Source organism: Pipra filicauda, unplaced genomic scaffold, assembly GCF_003945595.2.
Source record: "Pipra filicauda isolate LSUMZ 115617 unplaced genomic scaffold, ASM394559v2 scaffold334_size1588553_pilon, whole genome shotgun sequence".
NCBI lineage: Eukaryota > Metazoa > Chordata > Aves > Passeriformes > Pipridae > Pipra > Pipra filicauda.
The window spans coordinates 1,245,015-1,262,133 of NW_024104459.1; the positions used below are offsets into that span (position 1 = coordinate 1,245,015).

The 17,119-nt window shown below is 35.6% G+C and overlaps 1 protein-coding gene across 3 annotated transcripts in view; it reads right to left on the reverse strand.

The window, feature by feature from the left end:
* Positions 1-17,119, reverse strand: part of SCYL2 (SCY1 like pseudokinase 2) — a 36,442-nt gene that overhangs the window by 18,321 nt on the left and 1,002 nt on the right. For all 3 annotated transcript variants that reach the window (XM_027739121.2, XM_027739119.2, XM_027739120.2), the window contains exons 2-8: positions 12,944-13,148; positions 6,804-6,961; positions 4,022-4,166; positions 3,238-3,387; positions 2,523-2,744; positions 1,524-1,640; positions 97-222 (exon numbers count right to left, since the gene is read on the reverse strand). In XM_027739121.2, the coding sequence (XP_027594922.1) occupies positions 97-222; positions 1,524-1,640; positions 2,523-2,744; positions 3,238-3,387; positions 4,022-4,166; positions 6,804-6,961; positions 12,944-13,120 (1,095 nt within the window). In that variant the 5' untranslated portion in view covers positions 13,121-13,148. The remainder of the gene's footprint in view (positions 1-96; positions 223-1,523; positions 1,641-2,522; positions 2,745-3,237; positions 3,388-4,021; positions 4,167-6,803; positions 6,962-12,943; positions 13,149-17,119) is intronic.

The following is a 17,119-nucleotide window of genomic DNA, read 5'->3' on the forward strand; positions in this document are numbered from 1 at the left end:
ACAATACTAAAGAAATTCCAGCTTCCAAAAATCAGAATGCTAATCGATGTTCGCATATTTTCTAACTCGCTATTTCAAGACATTGTTCAAACATACCTTGGGTAGTTTTGGCAGAACCTTTGGTAGTCCTTTAAAAAACTGTGATTTCTGCAGGTTATCCCTTTGAAATAATGAATCAAAATATTGAAGTGTCATTGCTCCTACATCATCGAAGAATGGTATCTAAAGATAAGATTAAAAGTTTGTGATCTGGAGGGAGACGACACTGACACTGCTACAATAATTTCAAAATATAATCATCTATTTACATTTTCAATGCCCTATAGGAAACCTTTACAATGATACATCTGCGACTAAAAATGAGAACATTTTTAGACACCAAGTAGTATAATATTCACAGATACAGGTTGATTCAGACAGAATTTTCTTGGTATTTTTCAAAAACCCATGTATGTTATGTGCACCTAAGTTAACTTATTGTATATGAAATAATGTTTTGTCTACAGAAAAATGTAATGAAAAGTAAAAACTTCGATTAAAAGTTCTCCTAGGAATAATCATGCTATTTAATATTACAATAAGGGATTACCTATTAGGTCACAGAGATCTGGCTACCACCCCTGGAAACTCCAGGAAACCCTGGAAGCTCTAATATCTCTACTCTACACTTCAGTGTGCAGTGTACCTGTGGCAAAAGAGACTTAATATCTTTATAAAACCATACTGCTTAATACAACCATTTACAGATTTGTTTTATTCCTTCAGACAAGTGAGTTGATACTGGAGAAATATTTGCCGATGCCCTCACTTGCCATCTTTCAGCATATATGCTGACAGAAGTCATTACCTGCTCCCCCTCTCTTCTTCACTCACTATTTCTTCCAACTGTTAAAACACTGATTTCTCTCTCTGCGTACAATCTTTTTATATGACAGCAAAAGAATAAAATTATTTAGCAAAGCAAATCTATAAACAGAAACCTGAAAGGCTATCAGATATAAGAAAAAGGAGTATAAGACAAAGGAAGAATCAGGCTTTAAAGTTCCACTTTCAGATAGGAAAGCAGAGCAACAGTTTGTCAAATGAAAACTTACATTATCCTACTTGCAATTAATTTCTGAATATACTTTATTCTTCTGCATATTTAAATCATAAGACAAAAGTTAATCCTTACATTTATAGCCCTTGATCATTTTATCGTTTCAAAATCCTTCCAATACAGTTTTAAATACTGAATTGTATAAAAACATAGCATAGAGAAGCTTCCAACTGTATTGGAAAGGAGTAAAACAGTGTTGCACTGAATAATTATTCTAAATTCTGTCTCAGCACCCACTTTTTCTATATAAGCAAAGGTCAGCATAAGGACAACTTCTGGCATCAACAAATATTATTTTCGAAATAGTTCAAAAACATTTAACATTTCAACTAAAATGATTAACAAAAAACACTTTAAAATAGATCTACACATCCAACACTATTTCCCCTCTATCCTATGGCTACTTTATTTTCCATGAACTGACCTTAGTCATTTGATCTGCGTCTGGTCTGACTGCTGGAGCTACATTTAAGAGTAGCTTTACATGTTCACGCACCTCCTCTGGTATATTCTGAAGAGTAGTGGAGCTTAAACGGCTCAGCTGCGTAAGTAATTTAAGCACATGCACCATGAAGTCACAAAATCCTGTATATAACTATTTCCAGTATACAACAGGACTATACTTGATGGTTTTTCTACCCACACCTTTGATATCCCTCCCGTCTCCCCTTCTATAACCCATTTGTTTCTGAGTCCTCATAGTCTTCTCTCTGTTTCCCAACAGTCTAGCTGTTTCAGGTCCCATTCCACTATTTTCAACTTCCCATTGTAGTTCAGGTTATCAGAGAACACAAACATGGTATCTTTAAACAGGCAAATGTCATTACATGAGGTGTTGTCTGCGAACATTAAAACACAGGGCACATAGCAATGGCACTGGGCACCCAAAGAAGTTACGACAAAGGCAGGCTGCACATGAATGGACATTATGTCAGCTGATCCAATTAACTGCTTAAACCATGACACTGTCTTCTGTTAATGTGCACAGTCCACAAAGAATGCAAAATAGTGGACTATGTGGATACCAATTACAACGTCAAGTGATCAAATCACTCCAAACTCAGCCCTCTTTCAATGGTCCTACATAGGTAATTCACTGCCATATGTTTCATACTGTTCACTCCAACAAGTAAACATTATTCCACAAGACCAGTATTCAACAGGTTTACAGAGAATTCAGATGAAAAATGCAATCTGTAGTTTATAAAGTAGGTACATGTAACTTTCTCTAGACATGTTTTTATTTCCCATATTTTTCTAGGATTCTTTTTTTCTTGTTATAATGACAGTATGCAAGGCAAGATACCATTATCAGATGGTTTATGTTGAAGCACTGACACTGTGTTCTACATATTTAAATCTATTTTAAAAGAATAAATTTTCAAATATGAAAATCAATGAATAATAGTCACAAATAGAATACCTGATCCAGCTGTCTACTAAAGCTTTTATAAATATCTTGCTTGTTGACCTCAAAAATTGGTTTCCCTTTATTAAACACTGCATACATAACAGCTCCTAGAGAGTACATATCACTGGCTGTCTCACAGCTCACAGACAGAATATATTCTGGTGCCAGATACTCAGGATTTGGAAGACACAAGGATGGCAAATTTGGATCCCATTCCTTACAAGGGAACTTTGGCTACAAGAGAAGGAAGAAAAGTAAAAGAAAGTACATTTATTAGGGATTTTTAAAGACTATTTTCAATAAGAAACTCAAGCAGCAAAAAATAACTAAGCTACTCAAATCCAATTATGAATCAAACAGAATCAGAGTAAGGTAAAACTGTTAGGAATCTCTGTCTGTAGCTTAGAGTGGATGCAACAGATTAAATTAGGTAGCTTTGCATGTCATCCAACATGCAGGTGAGTACAAGTGGCATAGGCTTCAGCCTCTGTCTGAAAACACCACTAGTCTATTTTGACTCCACTGAGCCAACGCAGACTCTTTTTCTGTGATGACCAAATGCAGCAATTAAATCCAGACCTGTGCCATATGTTCAAAATTCCTGCCAACAAAATACAGAGGTGAATATTAAATAAATGATTCTGTACTGGAACGCAAGGTCATGAAACTGGTTTCAGACAAAGATCTGAATTTGAAATTTAATGATGATAAATATAAAGATTATTACCTCCTGTTCAGATGGATTTGTTGATTGGATGCAAAAATCAAAGCCCATAATTTTCCATGCTCCGCTCTTATTCAAAATTATATTTTCAGGAGTAATATTTCCATGGACCATTTTCACACTACTATGCAAAAATGACAAGCCTTCAGAAACCTGTTAATAAAAGATCGTTATTTCAGGTTAAGTATTTCCCCAAACATCCCGTAAGACGTTTATAAAAATTCTGTTCCTACGGTCACAATTAAATTCATAAATTAACTAAGAAACAATTTTTCACCACTATTTTAGCCTATGTCTCAGAAACTATGCATGGAGAAAATTAAACACAGATGGGTAATTAGCAGATGAGATTACTAACGTCCATCACAGCATAAGTGTGGTGGTGCATTCCCCCCTCCCCTCAGGCCGCACTATGATCTTAGAAGAACAAAAATGCTGTACAAAGTTGATCAGTATATTCACCAAACAAAACCTAGGAGCTACTGGTCCTCCACAGAAGGTAAAGTTTCACATAGAGGAGAGACAGCTGTAGCATGGACATTTATACGGAAAATAAAAATTAATTGAATTTTGTGTTCTACATGTCAAAATAAGGAAAAAAGAATAGTAACTTAGAGCCTCCAGCGTTAATCCTCTCTCCCACTAAGAGTGATCAGGGCATTATTATCTCTCACTTTGCAATTATTTGATTTACTAGAGGTAGACAAAACTTTGTCAGTTTACAGACTTCATAAAAAAATTATTAATACTAAATGCACATGAAAATTGTATGGGCAACCTGTCATACCTGAAGCAAACCATATTTGGTCTCCACATCATAAAGTTTGTATTCTTTAATATCAGATGGTAAAGGAGAAGGTAGGTTGTCCCAGTTGCCAAGAACATTAGCTAAACTTGCACAGACTGGTTCTGTACAAAATGCCAAGCAATCCCTGTATAGGAAATGCATTAAAGAATTTCTTGTAAGTAAATGTAATAAGTCCCCTGATTGTGAATAAAGAATCACGCAAACATCATATTATATATTACCAGTGCACTTGGTGCTACCAAAAACCATATTGTATTTCAGGTTTTGAATTCTTATAATATTATACTAAAGAGAAATATATCAATACCTGAAGTATTAAAAAAATACTAGAATTAAGTTATGTTATTCTCTAATATTCACATAAATCACTAATGATACACACAGTGCTTCATAAAAAGTTTTAACAAAAAAAAGATATTCTTGTCCTGATCCAAGAAGATCAAGCAAATAAGTTTTACTACTATTAAGACTTGTAAAATCAGGCTTTTACCCTTGCCTAAAATTGACATGTCCCTGATTGAAGCAATACTTAATGTGGTCAATGATCAGAAACAAAATTAATATAATATAAAGTAGCACCTGAATATTCTTTTTCTTTGCAAAGTAGTAGAAAAGCAGAGCTACAAACACAAATACACTTGTTGTATGAACTGCAGTTTGCATGTGAAGTGACTGTTTTCTAAGTTGTTTTATCGATTCTTTTCTTCATGTAAAACTACTGGTCTTATTTATGCATTTTTGTGCCAACTGTGTTTGAAGCAAACTTCTGCACATATAACACTGTGCTTCAAAATTCTAAATTTCTAAATTGATCCTGAAACCAATATATGTCTTAGTTTCCCAAACTCCAACACAGAGTCATTCTTTATATCCACATTCTTTATACTGGTCTGCACAGTGGTGGAGGCCCTGGACAGTCATTACAAATCACTTCCTAATTGTTTTAAAGTTGTTTTTGGAGAAAGCATTACATGGATGGTAGCACACATACATGCTTTAAGGACGATTAATTCATGAGAACACTAAATACTGCATCAGTATGAATAGAGAGAACAGACACTGAGTAACAGTAACAAAGATATATTTTTGAATATAAAGTTGCAGGCAAGAAGACAGAACCTAAATTTTTGTTCTTTCCATAAAGATATCACAATGTCTCAGCATGGATCTCCCACATACTTTTTAAGTCTTTTAATAATTAACAAGCTTGGCCTTTGAGGTAAAATAAGGCTGCTGAAACATGCAAACCTCCTATTACTCATCAGATTTTAGTTTTATCTACTGCTTCTCTAAAGGAAAAACAACTGAAAAGTAAAATATACTAAATCATAGGTGTCAGCCAACCCGACAGAACTTCTTTGCTTGGTTTCCTCCCTACCATTCTGTTAATGACATACCTTTCACTTGTCTATTAGCACAACCAGGGCTATAAAAGCTGTTTCTGTTGAAATCACAAGGAAGAATCAGAGCACAGAAAGACAGTGTCGTTCATTTTCAGTCTGACTTCAGCTTTACCACAGAGCTTATACATCTAGTTATGGTTGAGGGCACGGATGATAGAAAATACCTAGGGAACTATTAAGTGGTTTTCATAGCATAAACTCTGTGATTACTGTTGTTTTGAGGGAATAAAAAGACGAGTGTTTATTTTCTGCTTTAGAAGCTAATTAAAGGGTCCAAACCAACGTAATGGAAGGATGCAGTAAATCTAATTAAAGTAACTGAATATTGCAAAAGCTGATGTCTGCCATACAGTGTAGCTTCTCTAACGGTTCCTGAATAATATCAGAATGGAATTAATAGTAGGATAAAAAAAAAAGAAAACACTTTAAAAATAAAAATGATGCCCAAAACCACATATGCTTTTTACAGGGAAACAATGTAACAAATTGAATGTCTTGTAAATTATCTGGGACTCCTCACACTACTATTTTTAATGGGTAGCAATGATATTATGAGTTAACTTTCAACTTGTTTGTTTAATCCTTTTCTCCAATAACAAGTTAAATATAGATGAATATTGGTTACCAGTTTTGTTAATGGAATTAACTGACAAGTTGCAAGTAAACATATTCATATTAAATATTTAGTATAAATAAGGAGCTATTCATTATATAAATGCATGTAAAGATCTATACATCATTATATATATTATATAAATATAATTACATTGAATACCAATAATTTGTAGTAGACACATGCTATTAATAGTGGGAAAACTACCTACACACTAGGGTCAGAAAGATATGGTCTTTCTTTCTTTCTCTACTTCAACTGTGCAGGTACATCAGGTATCCATTTGCCCCATAAAGGAGGAATAAAGTGTTCAACAGTTCAACACAACTGTATGTTACTTGGGAGACACAAAAGAAAAAGACCAGGTACAGTGTCTCCAGGAGGAGCCCATGACGGATTTCTTCAAGAATAGGCACTCTGGGAAGACCTGAAATTCTAAATAAATCTTGTAGCATGCTTGCACAACGTTACACATACAAATATTCTAAGCAAACCTTTCTTTTATGAATCCCCTTCAAAAACCATTACATCACTTTCTACCACAGCAAGCAACCGGACGGGTTTTGTGCTTCTGGTGTTTCTACCAGTAGCTGAGCGTGCTGAGTATAGAAAGAACAATTCTCCTATGAATAAATACAGTAAACTTGAATCTCATCACATGTGTGGGTTCAGTGTTCCAGATATTTTACATCCAATACCAAAACAATGATTAAAAATGTCTCTTCTCAACTTTACTAGAGCTTACCTAGATTCTTCCAATGGATGTTGAACAGTAAGTAGTCGAGGGTGTCGAAGCCTGGTCAGCTGTTGAACACCTCGTTTTAAAGACTCAATAATCTGATCTTTTTCGAATTTTTGATACTTGTCTATTAGCTTCTTATCAAAGACAAAAACAGCCACTTCCTAGAAATAATCAACAAAAGTTAATCAGTATATTACATAGCCAAAACCCAAGCCTATACACAATTAGACACACACACAAATTTTTTGATTCAACAGTACAATGCCACAAATACAATAAACAAACAAAAAAACTTATTGTTCTTACTTTGTCCCAGTCATGGGACAGGTTACTGTATATAACCTCTAAAGTATGTACTTTAAGAGTTAAGGTACTAATGCTCCTGATTTTGCAAATAGTAATACATAAACTATACCCACTACCTACACAGTGACAAAGCAGCAGATCCATAGGACAGAAATCAGCTTGATTTTAAGTAGATGAAAGCATTTACATCAACTATGAACAGTTAAAATATTCTGAGTATATATGCAGTCATTTGACATTAAATATATCAAGTGGTGCTTTATTAAACCAGATCCTGTCTCAGTGTTCTGCCCCAAACCAGTACAATCTATATTAAACTAAACTTTCATGAGAAATAATTTATAGTCACAGTAATCTATTAATCTGATCAGACCATTCACATGATAGAACATTAAGAATTTTTTAATGCTTAAAGATGTGTGAAAAGAAGTCACAGAAATGTTAAACCAGAGAAAACCTCTCCAACCTCTGCAATGGAGTGAGAGAAAATCAAGTTTATATTTATATGAAACCTTGAAATTACAGAGGTCGATGTGAAATTAAAAACTACATTACATCACCATCTTGGAAGTCATTAAAGAGAAGTATATCGATTGACAAAAAAAAGGAATTAAAATCTCTATCATGAAACAGTGACTTTTATATGCTGCTACAACAGCATTATGAATAATAATAAATGTTAGAAACAACAAAAAAATATGAAAACACAGTTTTCAGTCCCAAGAGGAACTCTATGCTCTTCTACTGCCCATTTTATAACCATTACTCTAATTAAAATCTCACAAAAGTTACATTATTAATTTAAAAACCCTAAAAACTTCTAGAAATAGTCTATATAATATAAGAAATTCAGCTCAATACACAAAAAGTTGGTTTTTAGCTGGTTTCATTAAGCCATTAGCAGGTGAACACCTATAACTAACTGAACTAAGTACACTTTTCCTGCTTCTATCCATACTAGCTCCCTGATCCAGCTCTAAGTGTGATGGATGAAATATTAACATTGACACAAGGCAGAGAGGAACCAACGATGGGTATGAAAGACATACATTGAGTAGTACATGACCAATAACAAAATTTCAAACCAAGATGGCACTTCTGAAAGCACTTCTGTTTGATGGAAGTTAAAACAATCAGAAAGTGAGTATTTAAATTGGACAGCATAAGACATCAGCTATGGTTTGAATACTTTATGATGGCTCTAAGTTCTATTGGTGCTTGATGCAATCCTACATGGCTTGTTTGAACTCATCATTCCCTGCAGCTGGGAGGACAGAAGAGAACACAATTTGTGCTCCAGATCCCCTGACCAGTTGACCCAAGGCCCTTTGGTTCCCCTTGACTATCCATAGCCTTCTTGTTGAGACTTCGCTGGTACCCACCTGGAAACCAGTAGTGGGGAGTAACCAGTGGGCTGTACCAGACTGGGAAGTTTCTTCATGATGCCTCTTACCCAGGCCCCAGGGAGGCAACACACCTCCCTGTGGGTTGGGTCTGGTTGACATATTGGGCCGTCAATTCCTCTCAAAAGGAAGTCACCAATGACTACTATACTTCTTTTTTTCTTAATTGAGGAAGTGATGTGGGGGGTTGGTTGCCTTGCCCTAGGCAACTCCTCCATGCCAGAAGAACCTTCATCTACATTCTCATTTCCCTGACCCTCAGATTCCAGAGCCTCATATCAATTGTATAAGTGCACCGGGAAAGCTAAGGTAGGTTGGCAGGGAATTCACCTGCCACGCTGAGCAGAAACCCGTTTCCACTCCCCTCAGTCTCTAAGGTCCCCTCCTTCTGCCCAGTGGTGAGAGGGTAGGGGATTCATTATTTCTTGTGAAGTAGAGGGAAGGTTCATTTGTCTAAAGTATGGCAGGGTGTGGCTCCACTAGTCAACCTCTTCCTCAGAGTCTCTAATACTTCTTAGTCTTTCTACTTTCTACAATCACCACTAGGCTGAGCAGATTGTTGACTTGATTGTACCTCACGCAGCTGTTCTCTTTGTTGCCCTCCAAGAGCAGCACAAATTTTCTTGTTTTTCTTCGTATTTTCTGTCCTCAGCCTGCTGGGGATAGGGAAGTGAGTGAGTAGCTGTGTGGGCGCTTGGTTGATGGCTAGGGTTAACCTGCGACATCCTCCCAGACTATTTGCAATCCTGAAATCTTAATGAAACATGCACCAGTTTGAAACACACGTTGACAGTTTAAAATATGTGTCCTTATTTACCCACATAAACACCTTTCAAACTAAAGAGAATGCAAAAATCCTGCTCCTATCTTAGCCAATGCAACTACTACAAAAAGAGAAAGAAAGGGGGAAAGAGAGAGAAATAATTTTTTCCAATCAAAAAAAGGCAACCAGGTAATCAAGGCGTGTGCCCCTTTCTCTCCTGACCCCAAGAGGAAGGCAAACATTCAAAAAGACAATGGGTTTGTGTGTCAAAAGAGATGCAAACAAAACTAGAAATTATTTCTGAAGTAAAGACTCCAAAATCTGTAGAAATGTAATGATATTGGAACAATATCTCTTCCTATTGATCCCACTGGATATTGAGGAAGCATGTTAATAAAACATGTAAAATATTCAAGCACTATATATTACAGAAACTCAAATCCTGAAATTTTTAATAGCATGGAGTAATAATGACAGCATCTAAGCACAGAACATGGAAGCAAAAAAACCAACTCCACAAAATGTTTAATAAATACAGTTCACCATCTATCCTGCGAACTGAATTAATGTAGCGCTCTCGTGGAAAAAAATCAAATTTGATCATGTTAAAAACTACATTGTAAACACAAAAGCAAAGGAAATTTAAAGGTAGCAGTCAAAGTGCTTGATTTTAGAAATTTTATGTTTGCTTTCTCTTTCATTTTTGTCCTCTGTTTTACTCATATGCACTCACACATTTTTTAAATGAAAAACTAAATGTAACTCAACATGCAAACACGATATTTTACCAAAGCCTCCCACTGAGATAAGCAAAACAGTCTCTGAACTAAAACACTGGAAAGCATTCCAGTATTACTCTGGTCTTTTGCCAGAAAAAGATTTTCCTCCCTCTTTTGGGGGCTTTATTTTCTATAAGCTTGTCAATGTTTTTTTATAACCCTACTTTCCCCCTAGTTTCTTTCAGTCATAAGGTATGCAATACAACTATTTCAATTTTAAAATTTATCAGCCTTTAAAGTTTGAACAGGAAGCTTTAAGTTCAAAGTTACTATATGCACAGGCAAAACAACAGAAAGTTGACTTACCTACCTACCATAATACATTAGTACTACCACAATAAAAGTTAAACACAACTACAGTAGTCTTGAAGTGCAAATCATTATTTAATGAATTCTGCTAGTTTTACAACCGAGCTGCCAACAAGAACTTGGTGACCTCACCCCATCTATTCATGAGTGCACTTTCAGACACAGAAGCAGAAGAAACAAGTGCCATATTATGCCAGAAAACATATAAAGACTAAGTTAATTAATCCAAGATGAGCTGAAATGCATACTGTAAAATTATACGCCTATATATAACCAGAGAGTCATAAATCTTTCAAACAAACAGCAGCAAACCAGCTACAGTATAGAACCAGATAAACATGCACACAGGTAAGTAATTTCCTCACATTCTGTTAGGTTCAGTCACCTACAAAGTAAGCAAGAAAAGACAAGGTACATTAAAAAAACCCCACACAAACATTCAGAAATCCTGGAGAAACAACTAGGCAGGAACCAGGACGAACTCAGAAAAAAAGAATACAATCATAGATATCCACTGTCACCGGAGATGGAATATTTGTAACTGTCCGCTGACAAATTCATCCCGAAAACAAAGATTTCTGATGGGATCTGCTGTACAGCTAAAAACTCCAAATTTAGCTGTTTTATCTGGCTACAATGACTTAAACTATTACTTGTGTTGTTGTAAAGTCACAACAACATGGGCAATTGAGCCCTTATATCCTGCTTCTCCGAATACAATACACATTTACTGCAAAAAAAGCTAAATGCTTGTAGCTTCAAGTTAGATATACACACTTGCAATACAGCAAATATGTGCATCACTTCACAAAAGTGACTGCTACCACTTGGAGAACGACAGCCAGCCACTTCCATACTGCCCAGCAAACATTCAAAAGGTACACATGAAAGAAATGAAAAGTTAATATTAAAGAATAGACATACCGCATTACAACACACCATAAACTGTTTGCATTGCTGCACTGTTTTGTTGTGCAATGGCAAACAGAATGTTGTCATGATGTTACCTAACTGGTAATATTAATAATGAATGATAACTTCATGTCAAATCAGCAGCCACCTAAATTCCCAGCAGTACAACTGCTGTTGTATTTTTAATGACCAATGATGGCACACAAATGTACAGATGTTAGTCAGGGTTTACAGAGATACTGTAGGATCACATGTGGTAACAACTGAACTAAAGCTCCGTAAAATAACTGGTCAGAACAGCCATTCCAAGCTTGAAAAACATGATCAACAGGTACCCAATTACATATATTCTGTACATACACAAGGGAAGAAACTTGCTACAACTCTCCAGAACTTAAAGCTACACCTGCTACAGGTCAAATGCTTACTGGACACATAGATTGTATAAAACCTATCAAAACTACCATACTTCCAATGTTACCACTTATTTGTATAGTTGAGTAAGACCAAAAAAAAAGCCCTAACCAATTGGTATGTTGGGTAAACTCCATAAATACTAGATGCACAGAGCTCTGCAACAGCTAAACAGATGCTTCAAGATATGGTAAAAGTACCTGATTAAACATTATTCCAACACTGTCACAATCAGATCATACATTCTTCATAGATTATTTATTCTGCATATTATATCTCTCCTCTATTTGCTACAGTTTATTTTTCCATCATCTAATGGATTGTATATACATCTTCCAAAGTTATTCCTTTGTGTCCATTTCTTTTTGGTACATCTGAAGCAAGCTGATTCATTGTCTAAGTGACTTCACATCACTTCAGCATCAAGTTTAACTGAAGGCCACAATTTATTAACACTTCCACTTACATGTTGAAAATTCTACTTCCTCTCCAAGTTTGAAAAAAGACTTTTCACATTTCTCCAGTACAACAAAATAATTTTCTATAATAACAATTCTTAAACTCTGTTTTTGGCAAACCTTCTTCTAAAGTCACAATCCCATACTCATTTACACATGTGACTTCAAGTGAGTCAGAAGTTTGTGTATTAGTGCTCTAAACCCTAATACTTTAAGGAAACTAAAAGGGAACAATACTGATCTGAAATCAGCACAGAGAAGGCACAACCAACTTCCTCCACAACCTCCTCCGCTATTCCATGCCTTCCTGTTACAGTATCTCATGACTTAACATTTCTAACGTTTCAATTTCTGTATGACAGCTGAGCAAAAAACTACAGTGTCTTTTGCTGACAACAAATTATGACATACTTCACAATTATTTTAAACTTAAAAAGCCAGTATTGCTGCCAAAAAAATGTTGCAAGGTACAACCAACTGGGGAGCCCATCCATGTTTAAAAAAAACCTCTTCCTTTTGTCAGATCACTTTTAACTCAGATGAATTCTTGACCTTGGTCGCAAATTCTATGTTATGAATGCAGAACCACTTCTTTCTCCAGCAGTGAAAGCTTAAAGCAAATATCACCTACATAGCTGAGAACACTGCATTTAAATAGTGTTGAGGTTTTTGTTCCCCTTTGCTACTCTTAACCTGACTTTGCCCAGTTGGATTTTGGTTTTAACTGCCACTTACCAACTGCTATCTATCAATCTGTTATCTAATGCCTATAAATGCATGTCTTTACTTGATAACTCACCTGTTTTGTTGATTTTTTAGTTCCATTAAATATCTTCCATGCAAGACCATTACCTCCACTGGCAATATGACGGCCCACATCAAATTCCCTGGTAACAGGGTTTCCCATGACCGCACTGGTGACATCAGCCGTTACCTTTGTAACGGTACTCTTCAATTTATTCAGCATGGACTCCATGGTTTCAACTGTGCACCGATGTATTATCCTACAAAGACAAGAAAAAAACAAGGGTTCACAGTCCTCTCAATTTCTGCTAACGAAAGGTGCATGTTGAACACTACAACTTCTAAGGATCCAACAGGATACAGGAGCAAGCCACAAAAAGAATAGTGAAATATAACTTCCAGGGCACATTCACACTGCATACATGTATCTGTGCCTGCATTCCTATGGGATTATATGTCATTGCTTCTACTCTTCCTCAGAAACTTCTGAATCTCTTGATTGTTCTTCGTTAGATCTAACAAAGAAATTCAATCATTTCTGGGAAATGGGTAACTGAATAAAGCAGAGAATCTATATACTGTCCCCCTGACAGGAAATGTCCACACCTTGTGTATCAGTATAAATCAACAGAGAAATAAATCTGAAGGAAACCAGACTCCTTTATTTCCAGTGCTCATGGAACTACACATTTTCTGAAGGGAAGGATTACTTAAGATCCCAGACTAGCAAAATAATAGATGTGTATTATACAGATGACAAGCAAAAAAAAAAAAGTGTTCTTTCCTACACTGTGCTTTTCAAAATACAGGCTCAAAATTCAGTATTTTACCCATTAGATTGCTGGCATTACTATTTGTATGATCTAACTATTAATGAACTTAAGTATTAATGCAGGGGAAGGAAACAAGAAACCATCTTTTTATACTTTATCAAAATTGCACAAGGAAGTTTTTTTACGTCACCTTTCAAATTTAAGAGCTAAAAGACTCTGGCAGCTTCCAATTTAGTTCATCTTCCCCTGCAGTGTATACTTCCAGAGTTTCCTAAATTGTCATAAAAAAAAGTCTGACTTGCCTATTCTGCGAGACAGAAGTTCTGAAGCCTATGTCGCATTTATACAATTGTCTCTCTGATAATGTATACACAAGAAGGAACAAAGGCAGCAAACAAACCATGAAAAAATGAGATAGACACTCATCTTCCTTATCAGTGTGAGCAAAGATGAAGAGAGAATGCAAGAAGAAATTATTTCCAGGAGTCAGTATCATGCAGTATATTCAAAAGCAACATTCAAGGATATTTCTTCAGTCTCTCTTTCAAATAAGGTGTAAAGAGCACTATTTCTTAAAGGTAAAATAAACCTAAAATAGCACATCAGCAAATATACTGAAATCTGCAGAAATACTTTTTTCAATTATGGCCTTATTTGTCTTATACTCAACTCATTGGCATACTATTGTGTAAAACTGCTTCTTTGAAAAATAGAGAATGTTATTGCTATCTAAATGGAAGCAACAAGATTCTGTTGTGATAAAGATGATGTTTACCAAGTCAAGGTAACAACAACAAAAGAAGCAAAAGGCATAACAAATAATCCAGTGAGCACAGACAAATCAGCCCAAATGTCCTTCTGATCAGATACGAGGAGCTTACTTGTATGACCTAAAACTCTTTCCACGGTATTACACACATTTAAAAGACAATATTTTAGCCTAAATAGGTTATCTGGTGTCTATCAATATATGCATTTACACCACAGCTTTTTCCCCATTCAAGACACAGATGGAGTTTGTTTCCTCTTCACAGCTCCTTAGTCCCAAAAAACCTGTAGCAACTTTCTTTTGACACCTGTACACCTCAGTCAAACCTGATTAAAATCAACCACACTAACATTATTTGGACATGCACGCCTTCGCTCCCCGGTACTATTAATTTGATTGCATTAGAAATCTGGACAAATAATCAGATTAGTTTTAAAACGCAAATATAGGCTTTTTTTTACAAAAAAGGCAATAAACATACTAAATAAAACTCCTTAAAAGTTACGTGTGTTATGGAATAATTCACTCCAGTGCAGTTGTGTGCAACAGTATAAGCCAAGCCCTAAGCAAACTTCAGCACAGTGCTGGAAGCAGCACAGTTGTGCTGCTCTGCCTTAACTATTGCTGCAGTTATATTCCACCTTCACTATTCCCCCGGAGGGAAATGCAGAAATACACTAATGCTGTGGCTCCATAGGTACTTCTCCAATTTCCATGTCAGCTGAAGTGACATAACTTTGTTTGAAGAAATCAGACTAGGAGTTTTAAGAAAATATATTATAAAAAAAGACAGGAAATCCAGGAGCAGAAACAGATATGACTGCAAACACGTTAAGGGTGGAGTTTGTCTTAATTGCGGGGACTTTTAGATAAAAGAAACTGTGTCTGAAATCAACAAAATAATCTCCAGAATAACTACATACTTGTTTGGTAGCTGATGTTTGGTTGAGAACATACCTGGAAATAAATTACCAAAACACAGAATTCCTTTATTAAGTAGTTTCATTACAGTATGTGACATTTTATTATTACAGTTTACTTTATAAATTGTGCTATGGAAAAGCACCTGAAACTCCTAACTTTGCAGCCCCAGACCAAACAGTTATTAGACACAAGCTAATGTCCCTGTATAAAGGAACTTTTCATTAGTCTGATAAATGGTAGAAAAAAGGATCATGGAGTATTCTAAAAAGGAGCTATAGGCATTTCCAGCTCTCAGAGATTTTATTCTGCAGCTACTCTATGGGCATACTCTATATGCTAAAGGACTATAAAATCAATCCTAAGGAGTTTAAGATAATCACAAATCTAAATTTATTTGGTTTTAGATCTTGTGCTTTTTCCATTGTTTCATTCACTCCCAGCCATCGAACCTTCCCTAGTAGCAATGAAACACCATCTTGTGCTAGGATTCTCAAAACTATAAAAGGCTCTGCAAAATTAGCTGCAGATATATTATGAAGAAAATGCCTGTGCGTGCATGTTCAAATTTCTTTGTGTAATTCTGAAAGGGAGCTTCTCTACACAGGCGGTGGAAAAAAGGTGTAGTATTCATTAAATCAGAAGTGCCCTCTGCTATGGGTGACAGACTAACTGCAGTGAGTAGCCTGGAAAAGCCACTAGGTGAGAATGTTAACAGCATTCCAGTGTTTGAAGCGTTAGAATCTGAAATTCAAGCCTGGTAGACCCTGTCCAACCTGTTCCTCTCCAACTTGACAGTATGCAAACTATTGTTTAATTTAGCTACTGAGCAAGGAGTACCATGAAACTTCCTTCTCAAAATAGTGTGGTTTAATGTTTACATCCATCAAACTGCAAATTTGTAGAAATTCTCATGTCAACACTTGACTATAAGCTAATAGTACATTTTGCTCCATAAAAGTGATTGCTATTACCAACTTCAGTAAAAACTCTGTATTATGCCAACAAGAACAATGCACCTAGAAAATCCACACGCCCCCCCAAATATCTATTTTGTGTAGTATCTATGATACCACAAATCATGATAATTTAACCACATGAGAAATATGCAACTTTAGTTCTCTACTGCAGGAAAACTGGTTTGTTTGGTTCTTTTAAGACTGGTCTGCTAATTCTAGAAAAATTAATATCCAAATGGCAATAAAGTCAGTCACCCACAATGAAATTTTCATTTAAAATTAAAAGATAATAAATGAGACAAGTACAAAATCTGAAGAGTAACAGTGTTTGGACAAGCAACACAGGACATGCAACAAATGATTAAGAACTCAGATTTCTTCCTCTTTGAATTTCACGGGTAATATTAATGCTACTGATACTAAGTCCATGAAACCTGGAACTAATCCTAAAAAAATCTGGATGATCAATGTGTCCTTTTCATGAATACCCCTCACAACTGAAAAAGGGTTTTATCTTGATGTACATCAGCAATGATATGTCAGCATGATGAGGACAATTACTTAGCAAGGTAGTAAGCAACAACCAACACTGCTCTAAGAAATGAGGCAAAATATCCAAAATGTTGAAATAAAGGCTGTTGAAATCCAAAACAAAGATTCCCCACCATTCTTTAATTCTCACTCATCTAAAACAATTAACTGCAAGATGTAAATCCATTAATTTATGTTTGAACTAATTCATAGCTTCATCTGATGTATGGATATGGGTGCATACCGTACAGCACTGCAATGTACATTCTACCACTATT